The sequence below is a fragment of the Poecile atricapillus genome, chromosome 1, assembly GCF_030490865.1.
Source record: "Poecile atricapillus isolate bPoeAtr1 chromosome 1, bPoeAtr1.hap1, whole genome shotgun sequence".
Lineage (NCBI taxonomy): Eukaryota > Metazoa > Chordata > Aves > Passeriformes > Paridae > Poecile > Poecile atricapillus.
This window is the reverse complement of record NC_081249.1, coordinates 65,057,351-65,084,706: the sequence shown is the minus strand read 5'-3', so window position 1 is coordinate 65,084,706 and position 27,356 is coordinate 65,057,351. Positions and strand designations below refer to the sequence as shown.

Sequence of the window (27,356 nt, the reverse complement as noted above, 5' to 3'; positions counted from 1 at the left end):
CTTCTCAGCTGAAAACTTCATCATTCAGATGTCCTGGTATAGTTATGGAGAAACAGATATATAAGCAAATTCTCAGTTACAGAATTGAGAAATTTAAGTGAAAGTGATGGAAGAAATTTAAATTCAGCAAGTCCAAAATATTTTATTAGACAAAACAATGTAAACTTTCTGGGGTATTTAAATGGCTTCTGAACTAGGAATGACTGCTCAGGGAAACACTGTGTTGTATTCATTACTGACCTCTTACCAGTCCACAGTAAGGGGCAGAAAAACAAATCTAAACCTAGACATATTACAAAAGGTATAACATTAAGGTGATTTAAGTTTTTTACATAAATGAATAGCCCGGAATACTGCACAGAGAAATGGAGACTTGCTTTGTGAGACTTTTGGTTAATTCAAATGCTTTCATAGATGAGAAATCCCAGGGAGGGAGAATTCTTCTATGGATATATGTGTTTAGTGCTGATTTGGACCTTCAGTGCATATCAATTCATAATCAAATCATAATTCATAATCAAATCATAATTCAATCCATAATGGGCACAGAACAGATAGGGGAAAAAATAAAAAAAGTAGTTTCTTAAGGCCTTAGTGTGGAATACTAAAGACAAAGGGCTTAAAAAAGTAATGGGGAAAACTGCCATGTCTGGCAATGGTGCAAAGATACAAAGGTGCTTGTTTGGGTGCAGGGCAATCACCAGGCTGTAGGTCAAGCACACATCTCCCATGAAGTCCCAGCACCATTTATAGAGATGCAGTGGGCATAAAAGGCCTGATGGTGATGCTGGTCAAAAATACTCGGTGACCAGTGGCTCTAGCATATGTACCAACCACATACACCTCACCTTCCGGCTGAGAGTTTTTCAAATAAAGCTGCCAATTTTACTTCCCTGAATACGGTTGGAAATAGCCTGAACAATGCAAATACTAAGGTTATCTGACTGCAAATACTTATTTAGCTATCTGAGGCAACTGGCAGTGCAGTTGCGCAGCCCCTGCTGGAGATCTTGGTTTACCTGCTTAGTTGCCGGTTTACATGCTACAGCAAGAGTAAAGTTTATGGTGGGTCAGATACTGGTGGCCTCTGACCCTCCTTATTTGGTGACTGTATGTTTGCTAATTAAGCATTTTTTTAATAAGAAAAGTTTTATAGCTAACTGCTTTTAAAACTGGTGAAGGGGTATGTGTTGTGTGTTCAGTCATTAAGCATGTCCAGTTCCCATTAGTTTTAGCTAGCTGAGGCAGAGGAGTTCCCTGGACCTTTTATTTTTCCTTTTTTTTTCCCTTAGATCTGTCCAAACCTGCTCTGGACTGAAAAATCCCAGCCAAACCCTGGGAGCTCACACCTGTGGCCCACCAGGGCCTGGGCCTCGGCATTATCCGGCACCGGAGGGACTGATAAGAACCTGAGCGAGCCGAGCTACACCATATGAAAAAGACTTTTTTTTTTCCTGGATTTGCCATTTCATCAAACAGCAAGAGGTTTTATTGTTTAATATTATTCAATTTCTGTTAAATAAACAGGTTTTTTTTCCACTTCTCTCCCAGGAAATCTCCTTTCCCGAACCAGTTGTGGGGAGGGGCTGCTTAGATCTGCTTTCTGAGGAGACCCCATTTGGAAGTTCTCTCCCGGATTTGCCCTAAACCAGGACAGCACTTTCTCTGAGAGGCCTGTACCTCGGTGATGCTGCAAACATCTTTCTCCAAACACAAATCCCAGCTGTTCTTTGGCTTCCAGTTAATGTCTATGTTGCTTGCAGTTAGGCACTAAGTACTTATCCATGCTTTCAAAAATCTTTCCTCTAAAATACAATGTAACCTGAAATGAGGGTTCTTACTTGCTAACCATGTTTTTACTGTGATGAACACCTGCAATCCTAGCTAGGCAAAATCAGTGTGATCTAGTGGTCCAATAGCTGTTGTTCCAGAATAGCTCCTATTTTATAGTATATGTTGACACTAAATGATGGTTCATTTTAAAGTCCTGGAGAAGAGGTTTGAAACAATTTTACAGAAAAGTCTGGAAATCAACTCGCACCATTACAAAAATGCCAATTTTTAATAGGTATCCAGGTGAACAGACACCAACATCCATATGATTTGTATATTAATAAAATCATCTATCTTATTTTAAACTGACTGTGATTCTTATTTTGGCAAAACTCACTGAAGACACTATGAGGCTTAGCTAAATGGAAGTCACAGTATCAGACCCAAAAGTTTAAGATGTGTTTATTCCAGTTATGTGTAAAATAGGAGTAAAGTTAACATTGACTAACTTAGGGAAATCTCTATGGAGAAAGGAAACATAGTAAGTGGTTGATATCACTACCTGGATATTCAGAGGGAGGGGGTATGCTGGTTCTTGTCCTCTTCACAATCCTAAGGCTTAGTTCTTATTTATTTTCCAGCCTGTGGCTGTCTAACCTAAAGAGCAGAAGTTTACAGTCACAGGAAAATGTATACATGGCAGTGATACTGTTGGAATTACAATACGATGAAACTGCCTGTGTGGGGCGGTTCTGTTATGACAATCAAAGCTACAAAGATTAGGTAAAATTTCTTCTATAAAGCGGGACAGAAAAATTACAGTGAAGGGAATCTTAAGTGAGTCAACTGCAATTTCATCAGCCTTTGATATGCAATTTTAAGAGTTATGCAAGGTCAACTCAGAGATGGCAGGATCATTCTTCAAAAAAGTTTTGCTCCATTTTCTTACATTAAAAAATACCATAGCATCCTGAATTATTAAAAGCATTTAATTTGGGGATACCTGACAGCTTGTTTGACTGAAGTTCTGGACCTAGTTTAACAGCCTTTGTCATGGAACATGACTGCATACTATATAAAATGTGCAGTATGTCATGTTTATAGTATAGGTGCGTATAAAAAATATTTAGTTGGTAGAAAAGAGTTCTATTAATAGGCAAAAATCAACATCTTGGCTCATATAAATTAAAATAATTCTAAATATTTTTACTAAATATAATCCTCTGTCAGCTGCAGAATTACTGCACTATTTTCATCAATTAACTCACTCACAGACAAATATACCTCCTTCCATAGAAACAGCAGACATCCAAAATAAAAGTGAAAGATAGTAACATTCATCTAAATATTGCTGCAATTGTTTTGATAACATGTCATACTTATGTTAAAGCCTCACAGCCACTGAGATCAATCCTCTGAAGAAAAATGGATTGACTCTTCAAAAGAATCACTTTGATGTGAACACTTGGTACAATACAGTCTCCCTTCACCACTGATCTTTCAGCTAAACATGAAACATACAGAAAATGATTAACCACAAGAACCTATGATAGAGGAAGATCATCTTCTGAATTAAATTTCAGCATGCACAGCTTCATTCTACAGGAACTGCCAAACTTCTCTCTCAAACTACTTCCCAGATTTACCATAAGAAAGTTAATTTGGGGGAAATATTCTTGATGCTCTGTTTCTAGGCCAGGCCAGAAGATAGAACAGGCTTATGTGGTCAAAGGCTTTTCTACTTTTTTGCATAGAAACTTCTGTTAAATTTATTTAACAGCATTACTTCTATGCACAAGTCTTCCCTTGCTTATTATTAAAGAGAAACCCTAAAATCATAAACTGAACACTAAACTGAATATTGCCACTAACAAAGATATTAAACTGCAGTCAGTTTGTACTCCAAAAGTTTCACCTCAGCTTCCTTTAATATCTATCCTCGAATGAAATGTTTTACCAATAATTCCTTGTTGATCCACAATTTCAGTTATAATTATATTACTAGATATAAATATATCAAACACTATACATAACCAAAAAAGGAACCAATTCTGGATTGTACATTGAGATTAAATTGTTATTGTCACTGGTGACAGTACTTGGCCACTTCCTGTCAACAACATTTCCAACCCCTCACCAATTTTATCCAAGAGCAATCTGAGAGAGACTCTAGGTCTTAAGGTCCTTAAATATTTTTTGGAAACAGCTATGTTGCTTACAGTGCCTTTTTTTCTTGCCTTCATTACACATCAAAGAACATGCATGTGTGTGTCAGTGTACATTTAAAAATAATGTTATACATTCCATAAGCACAGTAAAAAAAGTTCAGAGTCCAAACAGAAGACATAAACTGTAGGTAAACAACTTATTTAGTCTAGTAAATAACTATTACCCTTTGTTAATAGATAAGAAGTCGTATTTTGGCTTTGAAACAAAAAGAGTGATCAAAAGGCAGGGGAAAAAAAGAAACATAAAGCACAACACACTGCTTCTGATGAGATCTAAAGTGGGAAGGACCTTAAAGAAGGTTGACTTGAAAAGTATGTTTTCAAAGACCCAAGGTTGAAGTAAAAATAGAAACATGGAGGGTTGGCAGAGCACCAGTGCCAGAAAGGTGAAAACAATTATTGGGACAGCAGCAGAAGAAACACCACAAGCTAATACGACAAAATCTAAGAAAAACTTTAGAAAGTTGGGGGGTGATTTTGGACTGGGTTTTGGAGTGGATGTTGATTAGTTGTGCTCACATTTACTGTAGGCATGTGAAATGTAGAAACCAGCACTGTATTCATCCCAGCATCAACCCAAAACGATTTTGAGAACAGACTGTGTAAGGTTCACTAGCCAAGGAATGCAACCTTAATGTGACAGAAACCAGTTACATTTCTTCATACCACAAGGCAATGGGAAATAAACTATGGATGCCAGATTTGGTGGTGGACTTTTCACGAACATCTCTGCCTGCATGGCAACAGATATTTGGACTGAAACAGAAGTCATGAAAGAAATGGAGAACAGGTTCAGGACAATGACCCATTTACAGATTGTGATAGCAAAGAAGACATTTTGGAGACGACTCTCAAGGCAGCCATCTGCTTCTGGAGATACCTAGCAGGAAAAAGATGTCAGAAGGTTATAGCTTAGCAATACTCCTGCATATATCCAGGCAAAAATCTATGCCTGAAAATTTATAAATAGCCACTTGTTTAATATTTCATTAATGAAATAGTGAACAAAAACCGCATGGAAGCAACAGAAAGATTGTTGGTTAAGTACAGCAACACACAGGCAACTGAAACACTCAGCTGATTCAAATTTTTCAAATTCTTACTGTTTCAGAAGACTATTTATATAGGCTTGTTCTTTGGTCTTTGAACACCAAATTACTTGACATACTGTGAATGATGGACATTTTCTCTGAGGCACAGTAGACACTGTACACCTTGCTTTTACATGGCCTTCAGAGTTGAATTGTAATAGCAAAATTAATTATGCAACCAATTAAGTATCCAAATACTCCCATGAAAACCACTTGTTGTTTCCATCTTCTTTCCCTGCTCTCCTAATTTCCTTGGCAAGATAGAAAATACACATTGGCAAGAGATGGCAAATCTTTCTGCAATTCTAAGTTATGAAATACACTGTTGAAAAATGTTAAAAAACCCTGTGATTTGTATGTCATATTTTGCCTCATTTACCACTATTTAAGAACTGAAATTATTTAATTTTACTAACTTATTTGAAGAATGTATCTGGAATTGTTTACATCGTTCAGTACAAAACAGCTACAAAAAGTAATGTATTAACAAAAATCAGGCATTGCTACTGTTTAGAAGTGAAGATTGTTCCTTATCAACAGAGGGCAGTCTTTGATAACTATACATTTGAATGAAGACTTGGAGAGCAGTAAACTTCTGTGTGTTTTACATGGGATTTTGAGTTGTGTAGGTTTCAAGTAAGAAATATGCATCTGTGATCCATCATCAAAAGCAGAAGCCAGATGCCCCCAGGAAAGGTTGCATTTAAAATAAGAATATATTTGCACTCTTTTTAAAATAAACAAATGTCTTAAAATATAGATTTACCCTGCTGATCCTCACAGTGTTTTTTTTGTTTTTAATTTTTTTCAGAGGAAATATTCACCACTAGATTTCCAGTGCACACATTTACTTATTAATGCTCTGTTAAATGAGGAGGTCTTCTGTGCCCTAAATCTTTCTGTTTCTATTTAGACTTGGAAATAAAGTTTAGTAATATAGCAAAACTTCAAGCTTTCATGCAAAGATATGTATATGCTTTCTCCCCTGGTCAAATACCAGTTCCTTTATTCCCTAAAAGATTATTTTAAAAGATCAGTGGACTTGTTATTGGGCCCAAATCTCATTTGTCACACTAACTTCAACGACAATTTGTAGGAAAACAGTTTGGATTTACATCTATGTTATTAGATCAAAACTTAGCCAAGATGAATTTTCTTCAGGTACAATTTGAATACAAGTGTTGGCACAAGCCAAGGAAAATACTTTCAAAATTCTCATAAATTCTGTAATCTGGAATTTTTGTTTATGTTGTCCTGAAAAAAGAAGAAGAAATAAAGCAAGTCTTGCACTTTGTACTTGGACTGTGGCACAAGAGCTGACTTGTTTGACAAGACAGCAACTCTTAAAAATACAGAGGACTTCTGCTATTTGTACATGGAGATTTACTACTTAGTGATGGAGATAACAGAGGTCAAAGAACCAGACCTTGTGTCCATAGAAAATAAGAAATTTCTGTGTGACGCATGGGGCAACTCCATCCCTTTACTATGTTTTGATTTTTTTTCCAGAGGCAGCAAAGTATCTCAAAAATTAATAGTTAGAATGCCTTGGTCATTGATGCCTAGGACTCAATTGAAATATCTTTCTTTGAATCTTACAAATAAGACATTCATTGCTGAAATCCAGAGAGAATGTCTCATAAGGGTAGACAAATGGTATTAGTGTTGCTTAACTTGGTAGATATCTCACTACTAGAATTATTACTCCCTGAAGCACCATCCGAGTCTGTAAGTCTATTATACAAATTTATATAATGAAATAGCTTTCGGCAGTATTACACAGGTATGTCAGTAATAAATTATCAAAATTTATCAAAAACTACAATAATCTAGTGTTGTAGAACTGAGTGTAGGTGTCTACTGATGTCCCCCCCCCACCCCAAACCAACCTGAATTATTTATTAGAAAGAATACTTAAATGTGAATGTAGCTGACTGTGCCCACACCGCAAAATTCAAACTCCAAACTCGAGTTTTGCCATACAGAAAGCAAGATCGTGCCACAATGTTGCTCCACCACTGAAGGATAATGTAGAAGATAATTTCAAAAGAAGGAATAAAAAAATTACACAAATGTCGAAACAGCCTTGTGCTGTCTTTGAATGTCTCTTTGTCGTATTTTTCGCTTTGTTAAAAACGTTTCTTATACCATCGCGCGGATCACATTTCATAAACAAGAAAGAATGTTATCAACTGTGAGACACGCTGAATCGAAACTCAGAGCCTGGAATCAGGAATTTTACAAGACAAGGAACTCAAAGTTCGGGTTCTCGCTAACGTGCTTTTAACCGCAGGCACAAGGTGGCAGAAGTACCGTGAGGCTTTCATTCACCCGCTGCTGTGACTCGCCGCCTCCGAGGAGTGACACTGGGCACTATCTGGTACCAACTGATGCATTCTGCCCCCGGGATATTTATCCAATATTCTCTGCGGCGCACAGCACCGCGGTGCCGGCAGGCAGCTCCGCCGCAGCCTCGTCCCGTTCTCCCTCGGGCACTTTTGTCTCCCTACAGTTCCCCGTCATCCGGACCCGGCTCTCGGGCAGCCCCGCTCCTGCCGCCGCTGGAACCCGGGCGGCACCCGGCACCCCGAGAGGATGGGAAACCCGAGCACTGCCCGGCGGCGAGCCGGGAACAGCCCAGCTTTAGTTCTGCCCCCGGAGGCCGGCCGGGAGCGGGGTAGCTCAGGGCAGGGGGCGGCGGTGAGCTCCTGCCGCTCCCGGGGCTGGCAGAGGTGCGCTCCTACGCTGCGGGAAAGCAGCCGCCCAACAGGAGGGTTCCCTTCCCGCAGCAGCTGGCACCAGCAGAGCAATCCGTGCCCTCCCACTCCCGCACCGCCGGGGCTCATCCCGCCGCTTTCCCCTCGCAACCTGTTGGGCGGCCGCGGGAAGCAGAGAAGGAGGGACGAGAGCCCTGCCCCTCTCGTAACTCGCATGATTGGCAGGCAGCTCTGTCCAATCGCGCATGCCGGCTTCTCCCCTGCACGGGTGCCCATTGGTCGCTCGGAGGCGCGGGGCGGGGCTTACCGGGCCGCGGGGCTCCCCTCCGGAGAGGAGCGCGGCAGGCTCAGAGCGCAGCGTGTGCGCGGAGGGAGCGGCGCCGCGCCGGCGGCAGAACTGGGGCCGCGGTTTGGCCGCTCCGGAGGTTCCCGACGCTTCTCTCCACCGGCAAGGACGATGCAGCCTTTCCCCGCCGGGCCGCGGCGGCTGCCGGTCGGCTTGCTGCTGGTGCTGGCCGGCTGCGCCTGGGCTGGGGCGGTGGAGCCGCCGCCAGACAGGAGCGCCGCGGACTCCTCGCCGTGGTCGCCGGAGGCGGCCCCCGTGGTGGTGGCCAACCGCGGGCTGCGGGTACCCCTGGGCCGCTCCGCCTGGCTGGACCCCACGCGGGACCTGGTGCTGCAGGTGCAGCCGGGTGACCGGTGCCACCTCACCGTGCTGGACGAGGACCCGCTGTGGCAGCGCCCGGGCCGCCTGAGCCCCCGGCGCTTCCCCTGCGACTTCGGAGCCCGCGAGGTGCAGTACTCGCACCTGGGCGGCCGCAGCCCCGCCCGGGACCGCGTCCGCCTGCAGCTGCGCTACGACTCGCCGAGCCGCGCCCTGGTGCTGCCCCTGGTGCTGGAGGTGGAGGTGCTCTTCACCCAGCTGGAGATCGTCACCCGAAACCTTCCCCTCACCGTGGAGCGCCTGCGGGGCACCAGCAACCCGCTGGACGCCCGCAGCCTGGAGTTCGCCTTCGAGCCGGGCCGGCAGCGCTGCCGGGTGGGGCTGCTGCCGCTGCTGGCCGGGCTGCCCCGCTACGGAGAGATCCTCAACTACCCGTCGGCGGCGGCGGGCGGGGGCGGGGAAGCGGCGGGGGGCGGCCCGATGCCGTCCTTGATGTGGGACTGCGAGGAGTTCCTGCGCCTGGGGCTGCGCTACCGGCACACGGCCGCCGGCGGCTCCCCCAACCGCGACCTGGTGCCGCTGGTGGCCGAGCTGCGGGAGGCGGCGGGCGGCGGGGCACTGCTGAAGCGCGAGTACTTCCAGGTACTGGTGCGGATCCGTGCCGGCACTGAGAACGTGGCCCCCAAACCCAGCTTCTTGGCCATGCTCATGATGGAGGTGGACCAGTTTGTGCTCACCGCCCTCACGCCTGACATGCTGTCAGCTGAGGATGCAGAGTCACCACCCGATCTACTGCTCTTCAACATTACCTCTTCCTTTGGTCCTGGCCAGGGCCACATGGTCAGCACAGACGACCGGAGCTTGCCTGTCACCTCTTTCAGCCAGCGGGATGTGCGGGAGCTGCGCATTGCCTATCAGCCACCCATAGAGGATTCTGATCGGGAGCGGCTCTTTGAGCTTGAACTGGAGGTGTTGGACCCAGAGGGTGCTGCTTCAGAGCCCTTTGCCTTCGTGATTGTGGTGAAGCCCATGAACACCCTGGCACCTGTGGTGACCCGCAACACTGGTCTCGTGCTCTATGAGGGGCAGTCAAGGCCTCTCTCGGGCCCTGGTCCCAGTCCCAACCTGGTGGTCAGTGATGAGGATGACCTTGAGCAGGTGCGGGTGAGTGTGGTGGCAGGACTGAGGCATGGCCACCTCACTCTCCTGGAAGACACCCCAGGATCTGCTGCCCCTCGTAAACATTTCACAGTGGCTGAGCTGGCAGCAGGCCGAGTCATTTACCAGCATGACGGCAGCGAGTCTCCACTCAGTGACAACATTGTGCTGCGGCTGGAAGATGGTGGCTCTCGCCACCGTGTTGAGTTCCTTTTCCCCATTACCCTGGTGCCCACTGATGACCAGCCACCCCTACTTAATGCTAACACAGGGCTTGCCATGGCTGAGGGTGAGACAGTGCCCATCACCACCCGAGCTCTTAGTGCCACTGACATTGACTCGCAGGATGCCATCCTGCTCTTCACAGTGGAGTCTGGCCCTGTGGCTGGGCAGCTCCTGCTCCGTCAAGCACAACCACCTCCTGGCTGGGAAGAGGAGGAGGAGGAGGAGGGCTTTTCTTGGAGGAAGGTACCGGGTATAGCAGGGAGCTCCCTCATCTATGAAAAGCCAGTGAGAGAGTGGTTGCAACAGGACATTGTGGAAGGGCGTCTCTTTTACCACCACTTTGGGGCTCACAGCCCTGGCCCTGGGGTTGTGTTGGACCAGTTCATCTTTAGAGTCCAGGATGACAATGACCCACCCAACCGCTCTGGACCGCAGACTTTTGTGATCAGGGTACATCCTGTAGACAGATTAGCCCCAGAGCTCCATAGTAGCAGCAGCCTGCATTTAATAGTTGCAGAGCAGCAGGTGACCCCTCTGCGGAGGAAGCACTTGTGTTACACAGATCAGGACTCAGGGGACCGTGAGCTTCGCTACACAGTAATCCAGCCCCCCACTGACACTGACTCCAATCACCCTCCCGATGCATATGGAGCACGCCTTGGATCCCTCGTGCTTACTGAGGATCACTCTGTGGAAGTTACACACTTCACCCAAGCCCAGATCAACCATCACAAGATCTCATACCGCCCCCCACAGGAAGAGCTGGGGGTGGCCCCTCATTTGATTCAGTTTCAGTATCAAGTGCAAGATGCGGCTGGCAATGCAGCAAAAGGGACTTTCACCATCTACCTGCAGCCTGTGGATAACCAGCCTCCCGAAATCACTAATACTGGCTTCACTCTGCCCGAGGGAGGCAGCCATGTCCTTAGTCCAACTGAGCTGGATGCCAGTGACACGGACACTGAACTTGCCCGTCTCAGATTTATCCTGACCCAGGCTCCTCGATATGGCCAGTTGCAGCTCTCTGGGTACAGTCTGGTTCCAGGAGGTATCTTTGGCCTGGAGGATATCAGACAAGGGAGGGTGGTGTATGTGCACAGTGGAGCTGAGACCAACAGTGATACCTGCAGGCTTGATGTTAGTGATGGGGTTCATTTTGTGCCCATCACACTGAAAATGAGTGTGCATCCAGTCGATGATGAAGTTCCTACGCTACGACTGCCCCCAGGCACTCTTGGTTCCTACCTAGATGTGCTGGAGAATGGTGCTGCTGAAATCACAGCTAGTGTCATTCAGGGCACGGATGAGGATACAGATGACTTTATGTTGACCTTCATTGTAGAGGATCCTCCTCAGCACGGCAGCATCCTGGTTCAAGGGGTGCCGGCAGAGAGATTTTCCCAGAGAGATCTGCTGGATGGCACTGTGGTATATGCTCACACTGGTGGTGAAATAGGCCTTCTGCCCAAAGAGGATGCTTTCAACCTTACCTTGTCTGACCTCTCTGAGAAGTGGCGTGTCAGGGGCAATGTTGTTCAAGGAGTTTCAGTCTTGGTGACCATTCTTCCTGTTGACAGTCGAGCTCCAGAGATTTTTGTGGGGGAGCAGTTCATGGTGACAGAAGGTGACAAACGGGTCATTACTCTTGCTCACCTCAGGGCTGAAGATGTGGATACCCCTGGTGACGATATACTATGCACAATTGTTGCTCAGCCCACATCTGGGTATGTAGAGAACATCTCTCCTGCCCCAGGATCTGAAAAATCCAGGGCAGGTATAGCTATAAGTGCTTTTACCTTGAAGGACCTCCGCCAAGGGCATATTTTTTATGTCCAGAGTATACATAAGGGTGTAGAGCCTGTTGAAGACAGATTTGCCTTGCGCTGTTCTGATGGCATCAACTTTTCCCAGAGGCACTTCTTCCCCATTGTTATTGTGCCGATCAATGACGAAGAGCCTGAAATCTTCCTGCGAGAATTTGTTGTGATGGAGGGCATGAGCCTGGTTGTTGATACCCCTATCCTTCATGCAGTTGATGCAGATGTCCCTGCTGATGAGTTAACATTCACAATCACCAGGCTTCCCAGGCACGGCCACATTGTGAACCAGCTTGTCAATGGAACTGTCCTAGTGGAGAGCTTCACCCTGGATCAGATAACAGAGAGCTCCAACATTCTCTATGAACATGATGACTCTGAGACAAGAGCGGACAGTTTTGAGGTGCAACTCACGGATGGTAAACACACCATTAGGAAAATGGTACCCGTCATGGTTATTCCTGTAGATGATGAGACGCCCAGAATGGCCATCAATGATGGTTTGGAGATTGAAATAGGGGAAACTAGAACTATTAATAACAGAATATTGAAGGCTACTGATCTTGATTCTGAAGACAAAACCTTGACATACATTATAAGTTATGGGCCAGGACAAGGCCTCTTGCAGAGGATAAAGCCTTCAGGTGGAGTTGAAAATATCACCCTGGGAATGAACTTCACCCAAGATGAAGTGGATAGAAATTTGATTCGATATGTGCATTTTGGCCAACAAGGAGTTCGTGATCTTATCAAGTTTGATGTGACAGATGGAATAAATCCTCTCATTGACCGCTACTTTTATGTGACAATAGGCAGCATTGATATTGTCTTCCCAGACGTCATCAGCAAAGGAGTTTCTCTGAAGGAAGGAGGGAAGGTAACCCTTACTACTGATTTGCTAAGTACCAGTGACCTGAATAGTCCAGATGAGAACTTAGTTTTCACCATTACCAGACCACCCGTTCGTGGTCATCTTGAATGCACAGATCAGCCTGGGGTACCCATCTCCACTTTCACTCAACTCCTGTTAGCAGGCAATAAAGTCTATTACATTCATACTTCAGAAGACGAGGTGAAAATGGACAGCTTTGAGTTTGAGGTGACTGATGGCTATAACCCTGTGTTTCGTACTTTCAGAATTTCTATCAGTGATGTGGACAATAAGAAACCGGTTGTCACAATCCATAACCTGGTGGTGAGCGAAAATGAATACAAACTGATAACCCCATTTGAGCTGACTGCAGAAGACAGAGATACACCTGACACACTGCTGAAATTTGTCATCACTCAAATACCAGTTCATGGCCGGATCATGTTCAATAACTCCAAACCAGTCACCACCTTCACAAAACAAGATCTGAATGAAAATCTAATCAGCTACAAACATGATGGCTCAGAATCCGCTGAGGATAGTTTCTCTTTCACTGTTACAGATGGCACTCATACTGATTTCTATGTCTTCCCCAATACTGTTTTTGAAACAAGGAAACCCCAGACTATGAAGATTCGAATAATGGCTGTGGACAACAGTATACCTCAAGTTGTAATAAATAAGGGTGCTCAGACTCTCCGTGTTCTGGCCACAGGTCACATCGGGTTTCTGATTACCAACAAAGTGCTCAAAGTGGAAGACAGGGACAGTTTACATGTTACTCTTAAGATCAGAATCACAGAGGGTCCACGCCATGGCTTCCTGATTCACCTGGGGAAAGGCAACCATAGCATCAGCCAGTTCACCCAAGGTACTACAATACTTCATGTGATTTCTTTAGATCACTGGAAACATTATTTTTCATGCTAAATTCTATAATAATTGATGGGAGAAGCATTCTGACAATGAGCTTATTTATAATGGCTTCATTATTTTTTGCATCTGTTTATTTTTTATTACATCCGTCACAGCTTTAAACAGAAAATGTGGTCTGGTGGATAAACCCTGATTAAAGGAGCTTCATTTCTTTGGAGAGCTTAGTCCAAATAACTGTGACTTGCACTTTCTGTCAGTCTTAGTGATAGAAGTTTGGATAGGAGAATTGGGCTGTATGTCTTAAGAGAAGGTGTTTTCATTAACCAGTTTTAATTAGAAAATGCTATGGGAGTGGCCAAACTATTATTAACTAATGGCTAGGGTATCAATTTCTGTGCAGTCTAAGCATGCCTAACTGTAGAAGCAAAATAATTTCCTCACCAGTGAGAAATAATATATTAAGAGTGCTTTTGTTGCCTTAATTAACACAAATCTTTACCACAAAGTGTTTGTGGTAAATTAAAATGTAATGTAAACATTTAAAAATTATGTCAGTGGTGCTTTTTACATGGAACTAAAATATCTGGTGGTATAAATAGGGAAAAAACCGCACGTGTTATATATATTCTGAAATAAAGCCTCCACCCAAGGCTGTGAATAACTTTAATTGAAATGGGAACATTAGCTATTCTCTGGAGAATTTTCCATGTTACTTTGCAATGACTTAATGGCTAGTTGACTAACAATGAAATTAGGTTTTTTTGCAGGCTTCTGCAGCAGTTGAATGAGCAAACAGCACCAGCAGCATGGATGCTCAGAGTTAAAGGGGCCCAGCCAGGCTGGGCTGTGTAGGTGGAAAGGCTTGAGGTGAACATTTGCAGTTGGCTGTGTTTCATTTCACAGAGCCCATACTGGTGCATATCCAGCAGCAGCAATGTTCTTGTCAGATATACCAAATCTTTCCGTTTTTCAACTAGCAGTGCAATGGCTGAAGTATCTTAAATTTTGCACTGCCAGTACAAAAAAAAAGGATGATAAGAGATCAAACTGTGTCCAAGCTTCCAACACAATTACTTAAGGCTTGTAAGGCTTCAGTAGTGAGCTGCAAGTAATATTGAGTGTTATTAGAATAAGTGAGAAACAAAGGAGAAAGGGAGTGAGCAAATAAACAGATTATGACTTATTTTAGTGGGTTTTCTTTTACACTGAAGAATGTGAAATTACTGAACAGGTGTTCCTTGAAAGCAGAGGAACAGTGATAGTTTTTTTTGAGGATGGGGGAGCACTTGGGAGAGGTACATATTCCATTCCCTCCTGTGCCATGTGGCCAGGCATACATTTGTCTGACGACCAAAATGAAGTTGCTACTTGGCTTTGAATTGGCCATGGAGCCATATGGCATGAAGGCTGTATTAATATCCTGGGGCTGCCCAGGCTGGATAAGAAGAATGCAATCCTTAGGTAGGAAAGGTTTGTTTTAAAGGTAGTGAGGATCCCCAGAAATTGGTGTAACTTCACAGGTTCCCTGACAGTATTAGCACAAGCACTCTTTAATTTGTGTTGGATTGAGGAATGTGTTTAATTTTAATTCCTTCAATAGTACTGGCCTTTTAGAAGGTCATGCTTAGGCTACACTGAGACAAATAATTGTCTAATGTTCAGGGCAGAAATAAGCAAGACCCTCTTGTTGCATTCATTATGATCCCAGTGTAAGTGCAGATTTTGCAGTGGACTTTGTGAAGCCTCTGCATTGACTATTGGACCTGTTGTTACATGCTTTCTTTTTATGTTTTGATCTTCCCCTCTCTTTAGACCTCTTATCCTGTCATGTGCCACCTCTTTCAAAATGCTGAACAGTTTCAATTTCACCAGCACATGTGGGTTCTTATGGGGCTTGTAAAACTTCATTAGAGTCTTCCAGTTTATGCTGGAAGGGACCTCTCAAGGTCATTGATCCTATCTCTACTCAAAACTGGGACAACTTTGAAGTCAAATGAGGCTCTTCAGGACATCCTGCAAAAAAATTTTTGAAAACTGCTTGCTAATTTGTGCAGTCCATACTCAAACTCTCATGTCTTGGATTTGTGCCTGTGGTTGCATGAATAAGCAGCCTGGCCACTTTGAGTAGGGTAACAAGATTCATTGTGTGCGAGCAGCAGGAGCAGTCTGGGTTTTCAGATTCCTGTAACTGAAAGAGAGGCAGAGCAATTGCTTAGAACATAGCTTTTTGCCTTATGCTAGTGGGGATAATTATATTTTTTAATAGAAAATTTTGCTTTATGTATTTTTAAATTATGTTGGAGTATTTCAATATAAAATTAATTTTATCAGGCAATGTAGTTAGACAGTTATGAATTGTGCTTAAAACTAGGCAAGTTTTGATATAGCTAGCACAACCTAATCAGCTGTGGAAGGAAAGCATAGACTTGCTCAAGTGACTCCAAGCACATTCTTAAGGAATAGAAAACAAGTCATTCTTTGCAATTATTTTGACAAAATTAAAGTCTTTGGATGGTAAGCAGTCTTTTTTTCTTATGAGGTGGTCCTGGTCGTGCAAACACGAGTTCAAGTGCTTTTCTTTATGTCTGCTGGAACCATGGATCTTGATAAGGCTAACCATATCTTGATAACCCATATGAGCAGAGCTGAGTACTTGTGTGTTTGCCGGATGAAAGATTTATGTGCTCCACTGGCATGAAGAAGTATTTGCTTGTGTTCTCTTTACGGCCCCATGAATTTTTGATCTTTAACTTTCAAACATTTAAGGAAGAGATTCTTCAGTTACATATATTTGCTGATAATGCTCTTAACTTGTTTGCGCTCAAAGATGTCTGGTTACTTTTGGAACTGAAGATTTTGTGATGCTTTAACAAAAGTGATTTTGGCTTCTTTTTACTCATGTATCCTCCCTAACATCCAAGGAGAACTTGGGTAGTACTTGATCTCCACTTTAATGTGATTAATTTCTAACACTTTTTCTTGAAAAAGGTATCAGACTTGGGTTTTTACCAACAACAGTCCTAGAAACTAGAAAAAACAATATTAACAAATATTTGTTTATCTTTTACATACTTTATGGTAACTACTGGTTCAAAATTGTACATCAGTTTTTTTTTTCCTTACTGAAATAATTTCTGTTTACTTTAATTGCATCTATTTGGGTTCTTAAAACAGACAATCACTGTAACTGTCCTCTACAGTGCTTTGCAGGCTAAAGAATGACAGAACCAATATTAATATCCTTGTGGAGATACACCTGTTTAAGAAAATGGACCACTAAAAATATGAAATAGTTCTGACAGCCAAGCCTATGTTTTTAAATTTCATTTCACTTCTTTTTGTAAATACAGCTTAAAGGAAAGAGAGCACTGGGGAGGGGGAAGTAAAGGGAGAGAGAATGAATGATATCTGTAAAGCTTCAATGCTGTTAATACTCAAATTCCTCAGTTCTGCTGGAGGACCTTGACCTCGCTCTTGTCGATGTTAAACTATTTAATACATATCAAGTTTTTCTAAAAAATATTTCCAACTTTCATAATTTAAAATGAAGTCTGTTTTTCCTGACTCTTTCCAGCTGATATTGATGATATGAAGATATGCTATGTTTTACGAGGAGGTGACAATGCCACCAGTGACATTTTCCATTTCTTGGTTGAAGACGGTGGTGAGTACTCCTAAAATCTCAGTTTTTCTTGTTATTTAGAGACAAAGAATTTAAATATATTTTCAGAATTGAAGAACATTGAATTTAATGGAGGGACTTCTGTGTTATCTTCTGCAATATCATGTTTTTTATGGTTTTCCTATATTGTGAACTATTTCTGATGATTATGAAGAGAGGTCTTAATAAAGTGGTAATTGCACCTAATGAAAAAACCTCAACCTGTGCTAACAAGAAAGTGAAATTCTGTAAGTCAATACCTGGACTTTCTGTAGTTTTACCTTTGTATTCCCTGTCCAGACTCCTCTCACATAAATTCTCCTAAGTCTTTATCTTGAGAAACTTTTCATTTATGGTTATTGTTTTCCACTTTTATAAAGGTTCCAGTAATAAGACTATTCATATTAAAACATTATTCATATCAAAACCATGTACCTGTTGTGTAGAGTTCAAGTTTTGTTTCTATGTACTTAACATAACAGAATCCTCAAAGATCTTTGTCAGGCAACTGGTGTGAATTCTCCTGGCTAGTATTATTTTCTAGGATTGTGGTGCATGCAAAAGAAAATTATTTTAAAAAGCCTGAGAATACTGGCATGTATCTCCCTCATTTGAGGGAGAAATATGTTGGGGTTTTTTGTTTGGTTTAAAAGCGCTAAGAAAGAACAGTTTAAATGTTAAACAAAATGCATCAACGGGCTTTCTTTTCCTTATCCAAAGTCTGACTTGATGTGGATATTCCTAAATGTAGATATTCCTGTGTATGGTAACAGGTGTCTAGATTATGTTACTTTAATGTTTTTTTACATATGCGATACATAGCTCTATAAGTAATCGGCAATGAATTTTATTAGTTGGTTTAATAATATACTTCTTAGAAAGAATGCTTCAAGTTAGCTGATTGTCAGCTCATGAACACAGCTTGTGTTACTGCTTCACAAGAAGCACAGCCAATTGAGGGTATTAAGATCAGTGAACAGGGATTTTTCCTGTCTGTCACGGGCTGGACGGGCTTGTCACCATCTACCATTGCTGGAATGGGATATTAAAACATGTTTTATTGTTTATTGCGCTGGACAAGCACAGAGGAAACCTTTCTATCTTTCATGACTTTTGGAAATGTCTTTGCAAATCTTTGTGACATTAGAGACTGAGTAGTCACAAAAGAGTTTACAACACTTGACTTATTTTCCATAAATATTTTCTTTTCACTGAGATATAGGTTAGAGAAGCTTAAAGATAAATATAAAAATGGAGCATGGGATGCTGCCTTTTCATAGAAATACTTCTTTATGATAGGTGTCACCACAAGGTGACATTATTCGTGATATTCAGGTTTTTTGTTTAGTAGGTGAAAAAATATTCAGTCTTGAGATTGTTTTAAGGTTTTGTGTGATGGGAGTAATTAAAGCTGATAAAATTTTGCTCTCAGTGAGCTGTTTAACATCAGTTCTTAAAACTGAGTTGTCCCTTGAGATACCAACATTTGTGGGACTTGTGTCAGTACTATTTAACACTTCATGGTGGCAAATACGTAGTTAAAATAAATTGCACCTAATATATTCCAACTCTATACCAAGAAATTTTTTTCATTAGAAAGCTTACTTCTCACATCTGCTTCTCTTTGGCACAGTTGTAACAGCCTGTCAATTGTAACAGCATGCTATTTTTCAGAATACAAAGAATCATAACAAGGTGCTTGCAAACCTTTTTAGAGCCTTTGGAAGTTGTGACTTTATTGTCTTAGATACTACTTAGCTAGATGCTAAGATGGATTTTGCTTTCCTGAGGCTATTTGTTGACAGAAAAATGAGCTGTGTTGCACTTCAGAGTATTTCTGATTTTGAAGATGGTAAGGATACATTTGAAATTGATGAAGTTGTGATCAAAACATTAGTAGTTTATTGTCTGAAATATCTCAAATTTATTAGCAATGTCTTTAGAATCTGTAACAGATGAAAAGTCCAGCAATTTAATATACTTCTATTTCCACCTTCCTCAGAAAGACTTCAAAGCCAGTGTTTTTCAGCTCAGATGTATTTTGGCAGACTTTCAGTTGTATCAAGGGTATTGTGTAGGTTTTTTTTTGATTTTAAGCCAAATCATATTTAAGAGACTCCACACAAGAGCTGAGTGAAAGATGAAGCACAGGTGATCAACATCCCATTGTAGGAAGCCACACTTCTGACTTCCATCTCCTGTATCAAGATTTTTGCAATAGTAACAGGTTTGTGCTACCCTACAGTGCCTAATGCTATAACTTGAATAAGTGGGACTTCAATTAAACTGAACCGTATGGTAGTACCTGAGTGAGCTGGTTCAAATCCAGAAGCATTTCAAAACATGATTCAATGAATGAATATGCATTTGTATAATTCAGGTAATATAATTTCAAGTAACTTAAAAACCCTAAAATAAGTCACATCTTGCAACTCAAGTATTTTATATCTTCTAGCTTTTCATGCCTCAGCAAGGGGAACATACAACAGCAGTTCCTTCTCTTTTCATGTGACACAAATTAGAAAGTTATTTTTGCCCTAGACCTGTAGTGTAGCCTGTAAAATACTTTTCTACATGTCCTGTGGTATTAGTTCTGAACTGCAAATAGGAGAAGAGCATGACTTTCCTTAGGTTTGTCTTTTGGTAGCTGATCTGCCATACTCATCATAACATGACTTACGAAAACAAATGCAGAAGCTCTTTTGTCAGCCTCTTAAATGATGATAGTCTGACTGGGGCCTGAGGCTGTTCCTTCATGCAATTTGCCTGGAGACCGAGTACAAGGAGTCATCAAACTGCTGTGGTGTGAACTGTGTTGTGGATTTGGAATTTTGTTTATCTTCTCACATGCAGTAGTATTTATGGTAAGCAAGTTAGGGCAACAGCAGACTAGGTGGGTAGGTGAGGGGAAAGGAGCCAAGTCAACCCTCTGCCAGCTCTTGGCCCCTTGCCTGCTTTGCTTCTCACAGTGGGAGTAAGGTGAGTGCCATGCTGCATACCAGAGCATGACCTGGGATCTGAAAGCATGAAATATGGTACTGGAACAAGGTTGTTTGCCTAGTGGCCAGGGGAGAAAACTGAAGTGTAGACAAATGAAGAGTAGCTCGGGGATTATAACTAGCACATAATAAACTTTGCAGTGATAACTAAAGAGAACAGAAATGTGCTCAATATGAAGAGAAAGGAAGTCCATTTGAAAGGAAAGAAAGCCCTTAGGACTATAATTAACAAGCAAGAGCATAGGCCTGCTGTATTCAAACCAAAATTAGAGGTTTCACCAGGAAGAACTGGTTCAGGTTTAAAGCTCTGAAAGAGTCTTATTGTCAGCATCAATTACCTACAAATGTATGGCTGTAGAGATTTTTCTGGCTTAAAATGGCGTTTTCAATAAGAGTAATTAAAAAGTAAAATAAATTGAACACAATTCACCTATTTATCAAAACTAATGTTTTTCTAAAGGTGAAAGGTGTTTTTATTCTTTGTATATAGGGATTTAGCCTCAAGATGATCTGCTATAAAGTGGATGAACCCATGCTTCTGTTGTACTTAGAATAAGAAGACTCTGCAGTGTATCAGATGCTGCTGAGTTAGCTGTGTGACGTTTTGAAATAAACCACTGTGATTCATATTAAGAATTTACTTTCCATTTTTTTTTAATTCTAATCTTTAAATAATCATGTGGAGATCTTTTGCTACTGAAAAAGTGTTATGAGTCCAGTTTCGGAAAACCTTGAAGAAAGTGTGGAATTTTCTTTTCCACAAGGGTTGCAAAATAGTCTGAGTTGAATCACATTCCTCAAGTGTGGCCTCTACATTCCATTAAGAAGGTGGAGAAAAAACTCTTCTTAGCAAGTGCAAGCATGTGACAGTGGTGAATCCTGATGTTTACATTATTAAATTCTTAATTCAATGATTAATAAAGGAATGAGGGAATAAGGGAACGCAGGATTTTTATTTCTCATGGGGAAGTAAAATGCAAATCTAGACTGATAGTTGAACTCCTGCATATATTTCTGATATGTAAGTTTCAACAGTATTGAAAGACTCAGACAGGAAAAAAAAAAAAGATCCAGTTGAAAATTCTTGAGCCTTGTAAAAAGTGAAAAACACACTTATAAACTAAATTATATCTGGTAATTTTAAGAAGAAGCTGCAGTTTCTGCAGCAAGTTCACATTACTGGAATCTTGAGAAAATTATGTGTGTATGGCTCTGCATAGAGTTGGTGCTTCAGCTGTGCAAAGTGGCACTAATCTGTATGGAATGAAAGTTGACACAGAAATTAGCTCCAGTGTGCTGAGCTCTGGTGCCTGTTTCAGAACACTGCACACTACAATTTTACACTATATCCCTCATGAGTTGTCTGAGGCCTTTTTGTTCCTTATGTGAACTGGGCACAGAAAATGGAGTTAAAACTGAAGTCTGTTGTTTACCTTCTCTTTATCTTTGCTTGTCTGTGATTCATTATTGTCACTGCAGTAAGTCATAATCATTGACTAAGAATATGGACTTAATGCCCAGCTATCCATTCTGTAGAAGATATTTTCTCATGGAAGGTGCTGTTTCAAATAATCTGAAACTGGTTGAACTGGTTTAAAGCAATTTTTTTACCAGATTCTGATGATTGTGTAGTGCAAAACAAACATACCCCAAAACGGGCACTAAACACTAACCCCCCCACAACTTCTGTGCCTCCAGAGCCAGTATCAAGGTGAAATACATTCCCCTGCCAGCACTGGGTATCAGTACTACTGTGGCAGCATGTGGACTGCCTGTTAGAGAGCAGCTACTGTGTTTTCTTTTGATTCACATAAGAAAAATTCTTTATTTTACTTCATTTTTGTAGATAAGTCTGAAATGTTCAAGATCAGGTCATGTAAAGTCAGTGAAGGAATGTTCATCTCTTTTAAATAGTGGTCTGGTCCCAGATATTTTTAAAAGAAGACCTTGTTCTTGGCCTGCTTGTTGCTTGACTCGTGCTCCCATCGCAGTAGTTTGCTGTGTTTGTTCCCCTCCTCCCCTGTCTCTCTTCTGAAGCTTGGGAAACTCAACCAGGATTGCAGCACCCATGGAAGAAATTTCTGTGTTGAACCTTAGTATTTTTGTTGCAAGAGGCTAGTGCCGCCCTAGTAATATTTTGCATTACCGTCAGTTCTGTTGTATTTTCCTGTTGTGACGAGCAAAATGAGATAACCCTGATGTGGGCCTTTTGGGTCTGGAGCATTCTGAAAAAAAACCTCCAGATCATTTCCCATTCAGCTTTAATTTGAACCATAATCTGCCTGACCCTTACCTAACTTCATTCTCTGCACAGTGCTTAAGTGCTTCATTAGGGCGGCTATGATATCTTGCAACACCTTGCCTCAAGGGTAGAATGGTTTCAAAGGAGAAGTAATGACAGATTCTCTTAGCTGGTTTAGGAATGTGAGGATCACTAGGGAAACAAGAATTGTTTTATTTCAAGCTCTTTGGGCAGCTTTTCTGACTTAAAGCCAGAGCATTGCAAAGCCAAGGCTCACTAAAATTGGTGGTTTACATCATGAGCTAAATCTTATTTAAACTTTTTGTTACAGATCCCTAAATGCCTTAACACAGCACTGCATTTTGCTGTACTAACATTTGGCTAAATCCTCACTGAAGCAAGAATCTTTCAGAAACAATTCCCTGAAGCTAGCCTTTAAGCCAAATTTATGGGAAAATTTCATAGACTTTTCCCAAATATGTTTGCGGAAGAAATTCTGCTAAAGAATCACATTCCACTGCCTATAGAAAGCTCTCCATTAGGTTTGTGAAATACAGTTATTCATGTCATCCTTTGTTTTGCTAAATAAATACTATTTTTTTAGGAACTTCACCATTCTGGTATGCTTTATTAATTTATGAGTAAATAATATTTCCCCCCTGACTTTAATTATTAAACTGTAACACTACATAGTATACTATAGTATATATCTACTATATAATACTATAACAGTTTAATAAACAGTTATATATAAACAGTTGTCAGTGCTGTTTTTCAAAGCCAAAATGCCAATGTGTTTTGTTGGGTGAGCTATAATAATAATGTTGTATCAGGCCTTTTGGATGGAATATCTGATAGTTCTTAAAGTAGCAAACTGGTAAAATATGATTGGGAATTATTTGCAGCATCCTAGCTTGACCTCACTTATGGCATTTGGGCATACCAGTCTTGGCAAGACACCTCAACTACATTTATCTTTGGCTTAAAAATGAGGGCATCACATGTTGGTGGTTTGTTTGCCATCATTTGCCAAGTACTGTATTGGATTCTGGTCCATTGCCAGGCTTGTTGCTGCTGTTAAAATATACACTAGGATAGTGCCCAAACAATTTTCCACATGTCACAGTTCTTATTGTAAATATTACCAGGGGATTTAAATAGTTAGTTTGACACTTCAGTTTATATATATATAAAAATCAAAATAAACTTTACTGTAAATAAAAAATGAGTTAATGGGGACATTATTGTGAATGTGTCTGCAAGGTCTTAGCAAAATTAAGTATCTGTGGAAATACACAGGAGTAAGAGATGCTTACATGGGGCATATAGAAAGTCTGGTACAAGTCTTACTAATCTCAGTGGAAAAATTTTATTGTCTTCTTTATTAGTTATTATATGTGTCTCCTTGTCCTGGCATTTTAGACTGAATAATGGGAATTACTGAATTTTCCATTTCTAAATTGAATATCACCTTATCCTCCAAATATGAACACAGAAAAGGTCTGCTTTGTCTAGTTGAAACAAGATGGTTTTTTGGGAGGAATTAAGGTAGCTGTGTGATTTGGCAAGAGAATTTTTGTTTGGTTTTGATTATTTGAATTCAGATAGTGATTTTATCCAAAACCAAAGCTTTCCCTCCGCTCCCCATCCTGGATTTTTAATAATTTTCGTTAAAAAGGAAAGCAGTGTAATTGAAGGGGTGGGTTTAGATATTGCCTTGGATTGGTAAAGGAGAGTCAGTTGTGGTTTTAATTGTCTTTTATACAGAACTTAGGGCACTTTGTCCAACATGGAAGTCTCAGATGCAATTCCTTCCTTTATTTGAGAGGCTTTTTAAACCATACTTTCAGTAATGTGCCTTTGCTTATATTCTGGACTGTTTTGTATTGATTTTCTGTTTGCTGCCCAAGTATATGAGCTCTGGAATACTGCCTGCACTTAGATGTTCCAGTTTCAACGAAGTTTTGTTACTATGGGGCCAACAAATTCTGTTGTTTTGTTTTGTTTTGTTTTCTCCTGTTTGTTCCTCTTCTCTTTTTTTCCCCTGTATTTCTCCTTTGCTGGTGATACCTGCTATGTTCCATAGAATAAAACAGGCCAGTTAGGAGCAGTGCCTTCCAGAGTTAGGCTGGTGGTTTAGATCAGAGATTAGAGCAAATAGATACTGATTCCAGTTCCCCTCGAGTCAGGGCCAATGGTCTTGTCTTCAACACAGAGTGAGGACCTGAACCGTTGGGCTGGCTGAATAGAAAGGGAATGTCTCAAATACCAATACCTGTTGATAGTAGTTTTCTGGTTTCCAACTGGGATCACTTGCTGAGTAATCACACTTTCAAAGAACAGACTGAGATGCAACAAAGTTTACCAGTTTAGCACTTGAAGCTCAATCATGCTTGTTTTCCTGAGCTGAATAGTGCCATTGATTTCATTTCATTTGGTCAGATGAGAGACAAGCAAGGTATAAGGTAGCCCTTTAAGTTATTAACAGGCTTTTTCCTTAAAAATAATACACAATTTAGCTTTTATATTCTTGTGATATAGAATAAGGCCCAGACAGCAGCAAAAGAAGCATGACAATGAGCAGTAAAATTAGGTCAAAATGCAAGAATTAAAGGGATTAAGGAGACACACTAGGCTTAAGTAGAAGAATTGAGAACTCTCGGCAGTAACACTGATTGCCAGTGACATGAGAACCTGCAGAAAGACGCTAATTCCCAAAGTGAGCTATAATAAGCTTGTGAAATTATCTTGGTAGTCAGTTGGAAATATTTTTGATTTGAATATTCTGAAGAGCTCTAGAGAAGAGACACTGGGTGCTGTCAAGAAATCCTGCTTACAGCTTGTTTATTTCCCAACTTGTTTTAATCAAGGGATTCTAAACAGCCCTTGGGATAAGTTTAGCTTTTATCACTTCACTGGCCAGTTAACTGTGTAGAATCCTCTAACGTTCTCATACATTTGAGTAGTAAAAAAATGTATGCAGGAAATTTCTGGATTTCTTTAAAAATTAGATTGATATTTATACAAAGGGGGAAAAATCTCTGAAACAAGCAAAAGATACATGGAAAATAGCATTCCAACAAGAAAAGTTAGTGAGTATTAACCCATAGAAAGATTCTAAGAATCAATTTAAATTAAAAAAGGAGAAAATATAATGGTGACATATGTTGTCATCGAAGTCTTGCAATTTGTGCATCTTAATTTACATTAATTCTTGCTGGTCCAAGTTTCTGTTTGCCTTGCTAGATATTATAAGAGCAACTCTTGCCTCGTCAACCTCTGTGATTTTTCTGGGAAAATGAAGACAACTATTTTTGTTTCATAAGCCCAGATTTTGCTTGGATACTGTTCAAATTTTCCCTGAAATTATCTTACCTGTTCTTTATAACTGGCATTGATGTTAAGGGAGTGTTTTGGTTGACTAGAGCTTAATAATGGTGGCAATAAGGCAGAGTGTTTAGGGATAGGAATCAAGGAAAATCCAGCAAGGTAGATATTGTGGTGAGAGTCAGTTATGGAGCACCCAACCAGGATGAAAAGTCAGATGAAATATTCTATAAGCATCTGTGAGAAGTCTCACATTCACTACTAGCTCTTGTTCTCCTGGGGGACTTCAGCTTGTAGCATGTTTGCTGTAGGTCCAGTACAGCAAGGAGGAGGCAATCTGTGGAGGTTCCTGGAATGTATGGAAGAAAACTTCCTGACACAGCTGGTCAGTGAGTCAACCAGGGGAGGTGCCCAGCTGGACCTGCTATTTGTGAACAGGGAAGAACTGATGGGAGATGTGGTGGCTGGAGGCTGTTTTGAGCACAGCTATCACAAAATTAATGAGTTTAAAGGAACAGGATCGGCAGAGCTGTCCCCTTGGACTTCTGAAAGGCAGACCTTGGCCTGTTGAGGAGCTTGGTTGACTAGAGTCTCTTGGGAGACAGTCTGGAAAGGCAGAGGGGGCCAGGAAAGCAACACATTCTTCAAGAAGGAAATCTGAAAAGTGAAAAATTAGGATGTCCCCATGTGCCAGAAGCAGGGAAGAAGACCAGCTTGCCTGAACAGAGAGCTTTGGCCAGAACTTGGGGAACAAAAGACCTTACCACTTTTGGAAGAAGGGGCAGGCAACTCAGGAGGAGTACAAGGATAACATGAAATTATGCAGGGAGAAAAATGGAAGAGCCAAATCCCAAGTAGAGCTTAATCTAGCTATTGCTGTGAAAAGCAATTTTAAGAAGTTTCTATTAATACATTAGCAAGAAAAAAAGGACTAAGGAAAATATCTTTATCCTGCATTGGATGTGGGGAGAAAAATAATGATGAAAGATGAGGGACCAAGTTCACCCTCAGTAAGTTTGCTGATGACACCAAGTTGTGTGGGAGTACTGATCTTCTCGAGTGCAGAAAGGCTCTGCAGAGGGATCTGGACTGGCTGGATCAATGGGCCAAGGCCAACTTGAAGAAGTTCGACAAGGCAGAGTACCGGCTCCCATTCTTGTGTCAAAACAGTCCCAGGCAGGGCTACAGGCTGGGGAAAAGGACCTGGGGGTACTGGTTGACAACAGCTGGACATGAGCCAGCTGTGCTTAGGTGGCCAAGAAGGCAAATGGCATCCTGGCCTGTGTCAGCAATGGTGTGGCCAGCAGGATCAGGGCAGGGATTGTTCTCCTGTACTCAGCACTGGTGAGGCCACACCTCAAATCCTGTGTTCATTTCTGGGCCCCTCACTGCAAGAAGGACACCGAGGTGCTGGAATGTCCATGGAAAGGCAATGAAGTTGGCGAAGTGTCTGGAGCACAAATCCTATGAGGAGTGTCTGAGGCAGTTGGGGGTTTTTACCCTGAAGGAAAGGAGGGGAGATCCCACTGCTCTCTACAACTGCATGAAAGGAGGATGTAGCGCGGTGGGGGTTGGCCTCTTCTCCTGGGTAACAAGGGACAAGAAAAGGGAAAATGGACTCTAGTTGCACTAGGCAAGGTTTAGACTGGATATATGAAAAAACTTTCATGGAAAATCTCATCAGACATGGGAACAGGCTACCCAGGA

At 41.6% G+C, this 27,356-nt stretch overlaps 1 protein-coding gene across 1 annotated transcript in view; it reads left to right on the top strand.

Annotated features, from left to right (window-relative positions):
- Positions 1 to 8,266: 8,266 nt before the first annotated feature.
- FREM2 (FRAS1 related extracellular matrix 2) overlaps positions 8,267 to 27,356 on the top strand; it is a 124,950-nt gene continuing 105,860 nt past the window's right edge. The window contains exons 1-2 of the mRNA XM_058829580.1: positions 8,267 to 13,415; positions 16,995 to 17,084. Of these exons, the coding sequence (XP_058685563.1) occupies positions 8,267 to 13,415; positions 16,995 to 17,084 (5,239 nt within the window). The remainder of the gene's footprint in view (positions 13,416 to 16,994; positions 17,085 to 27,356) is intronic.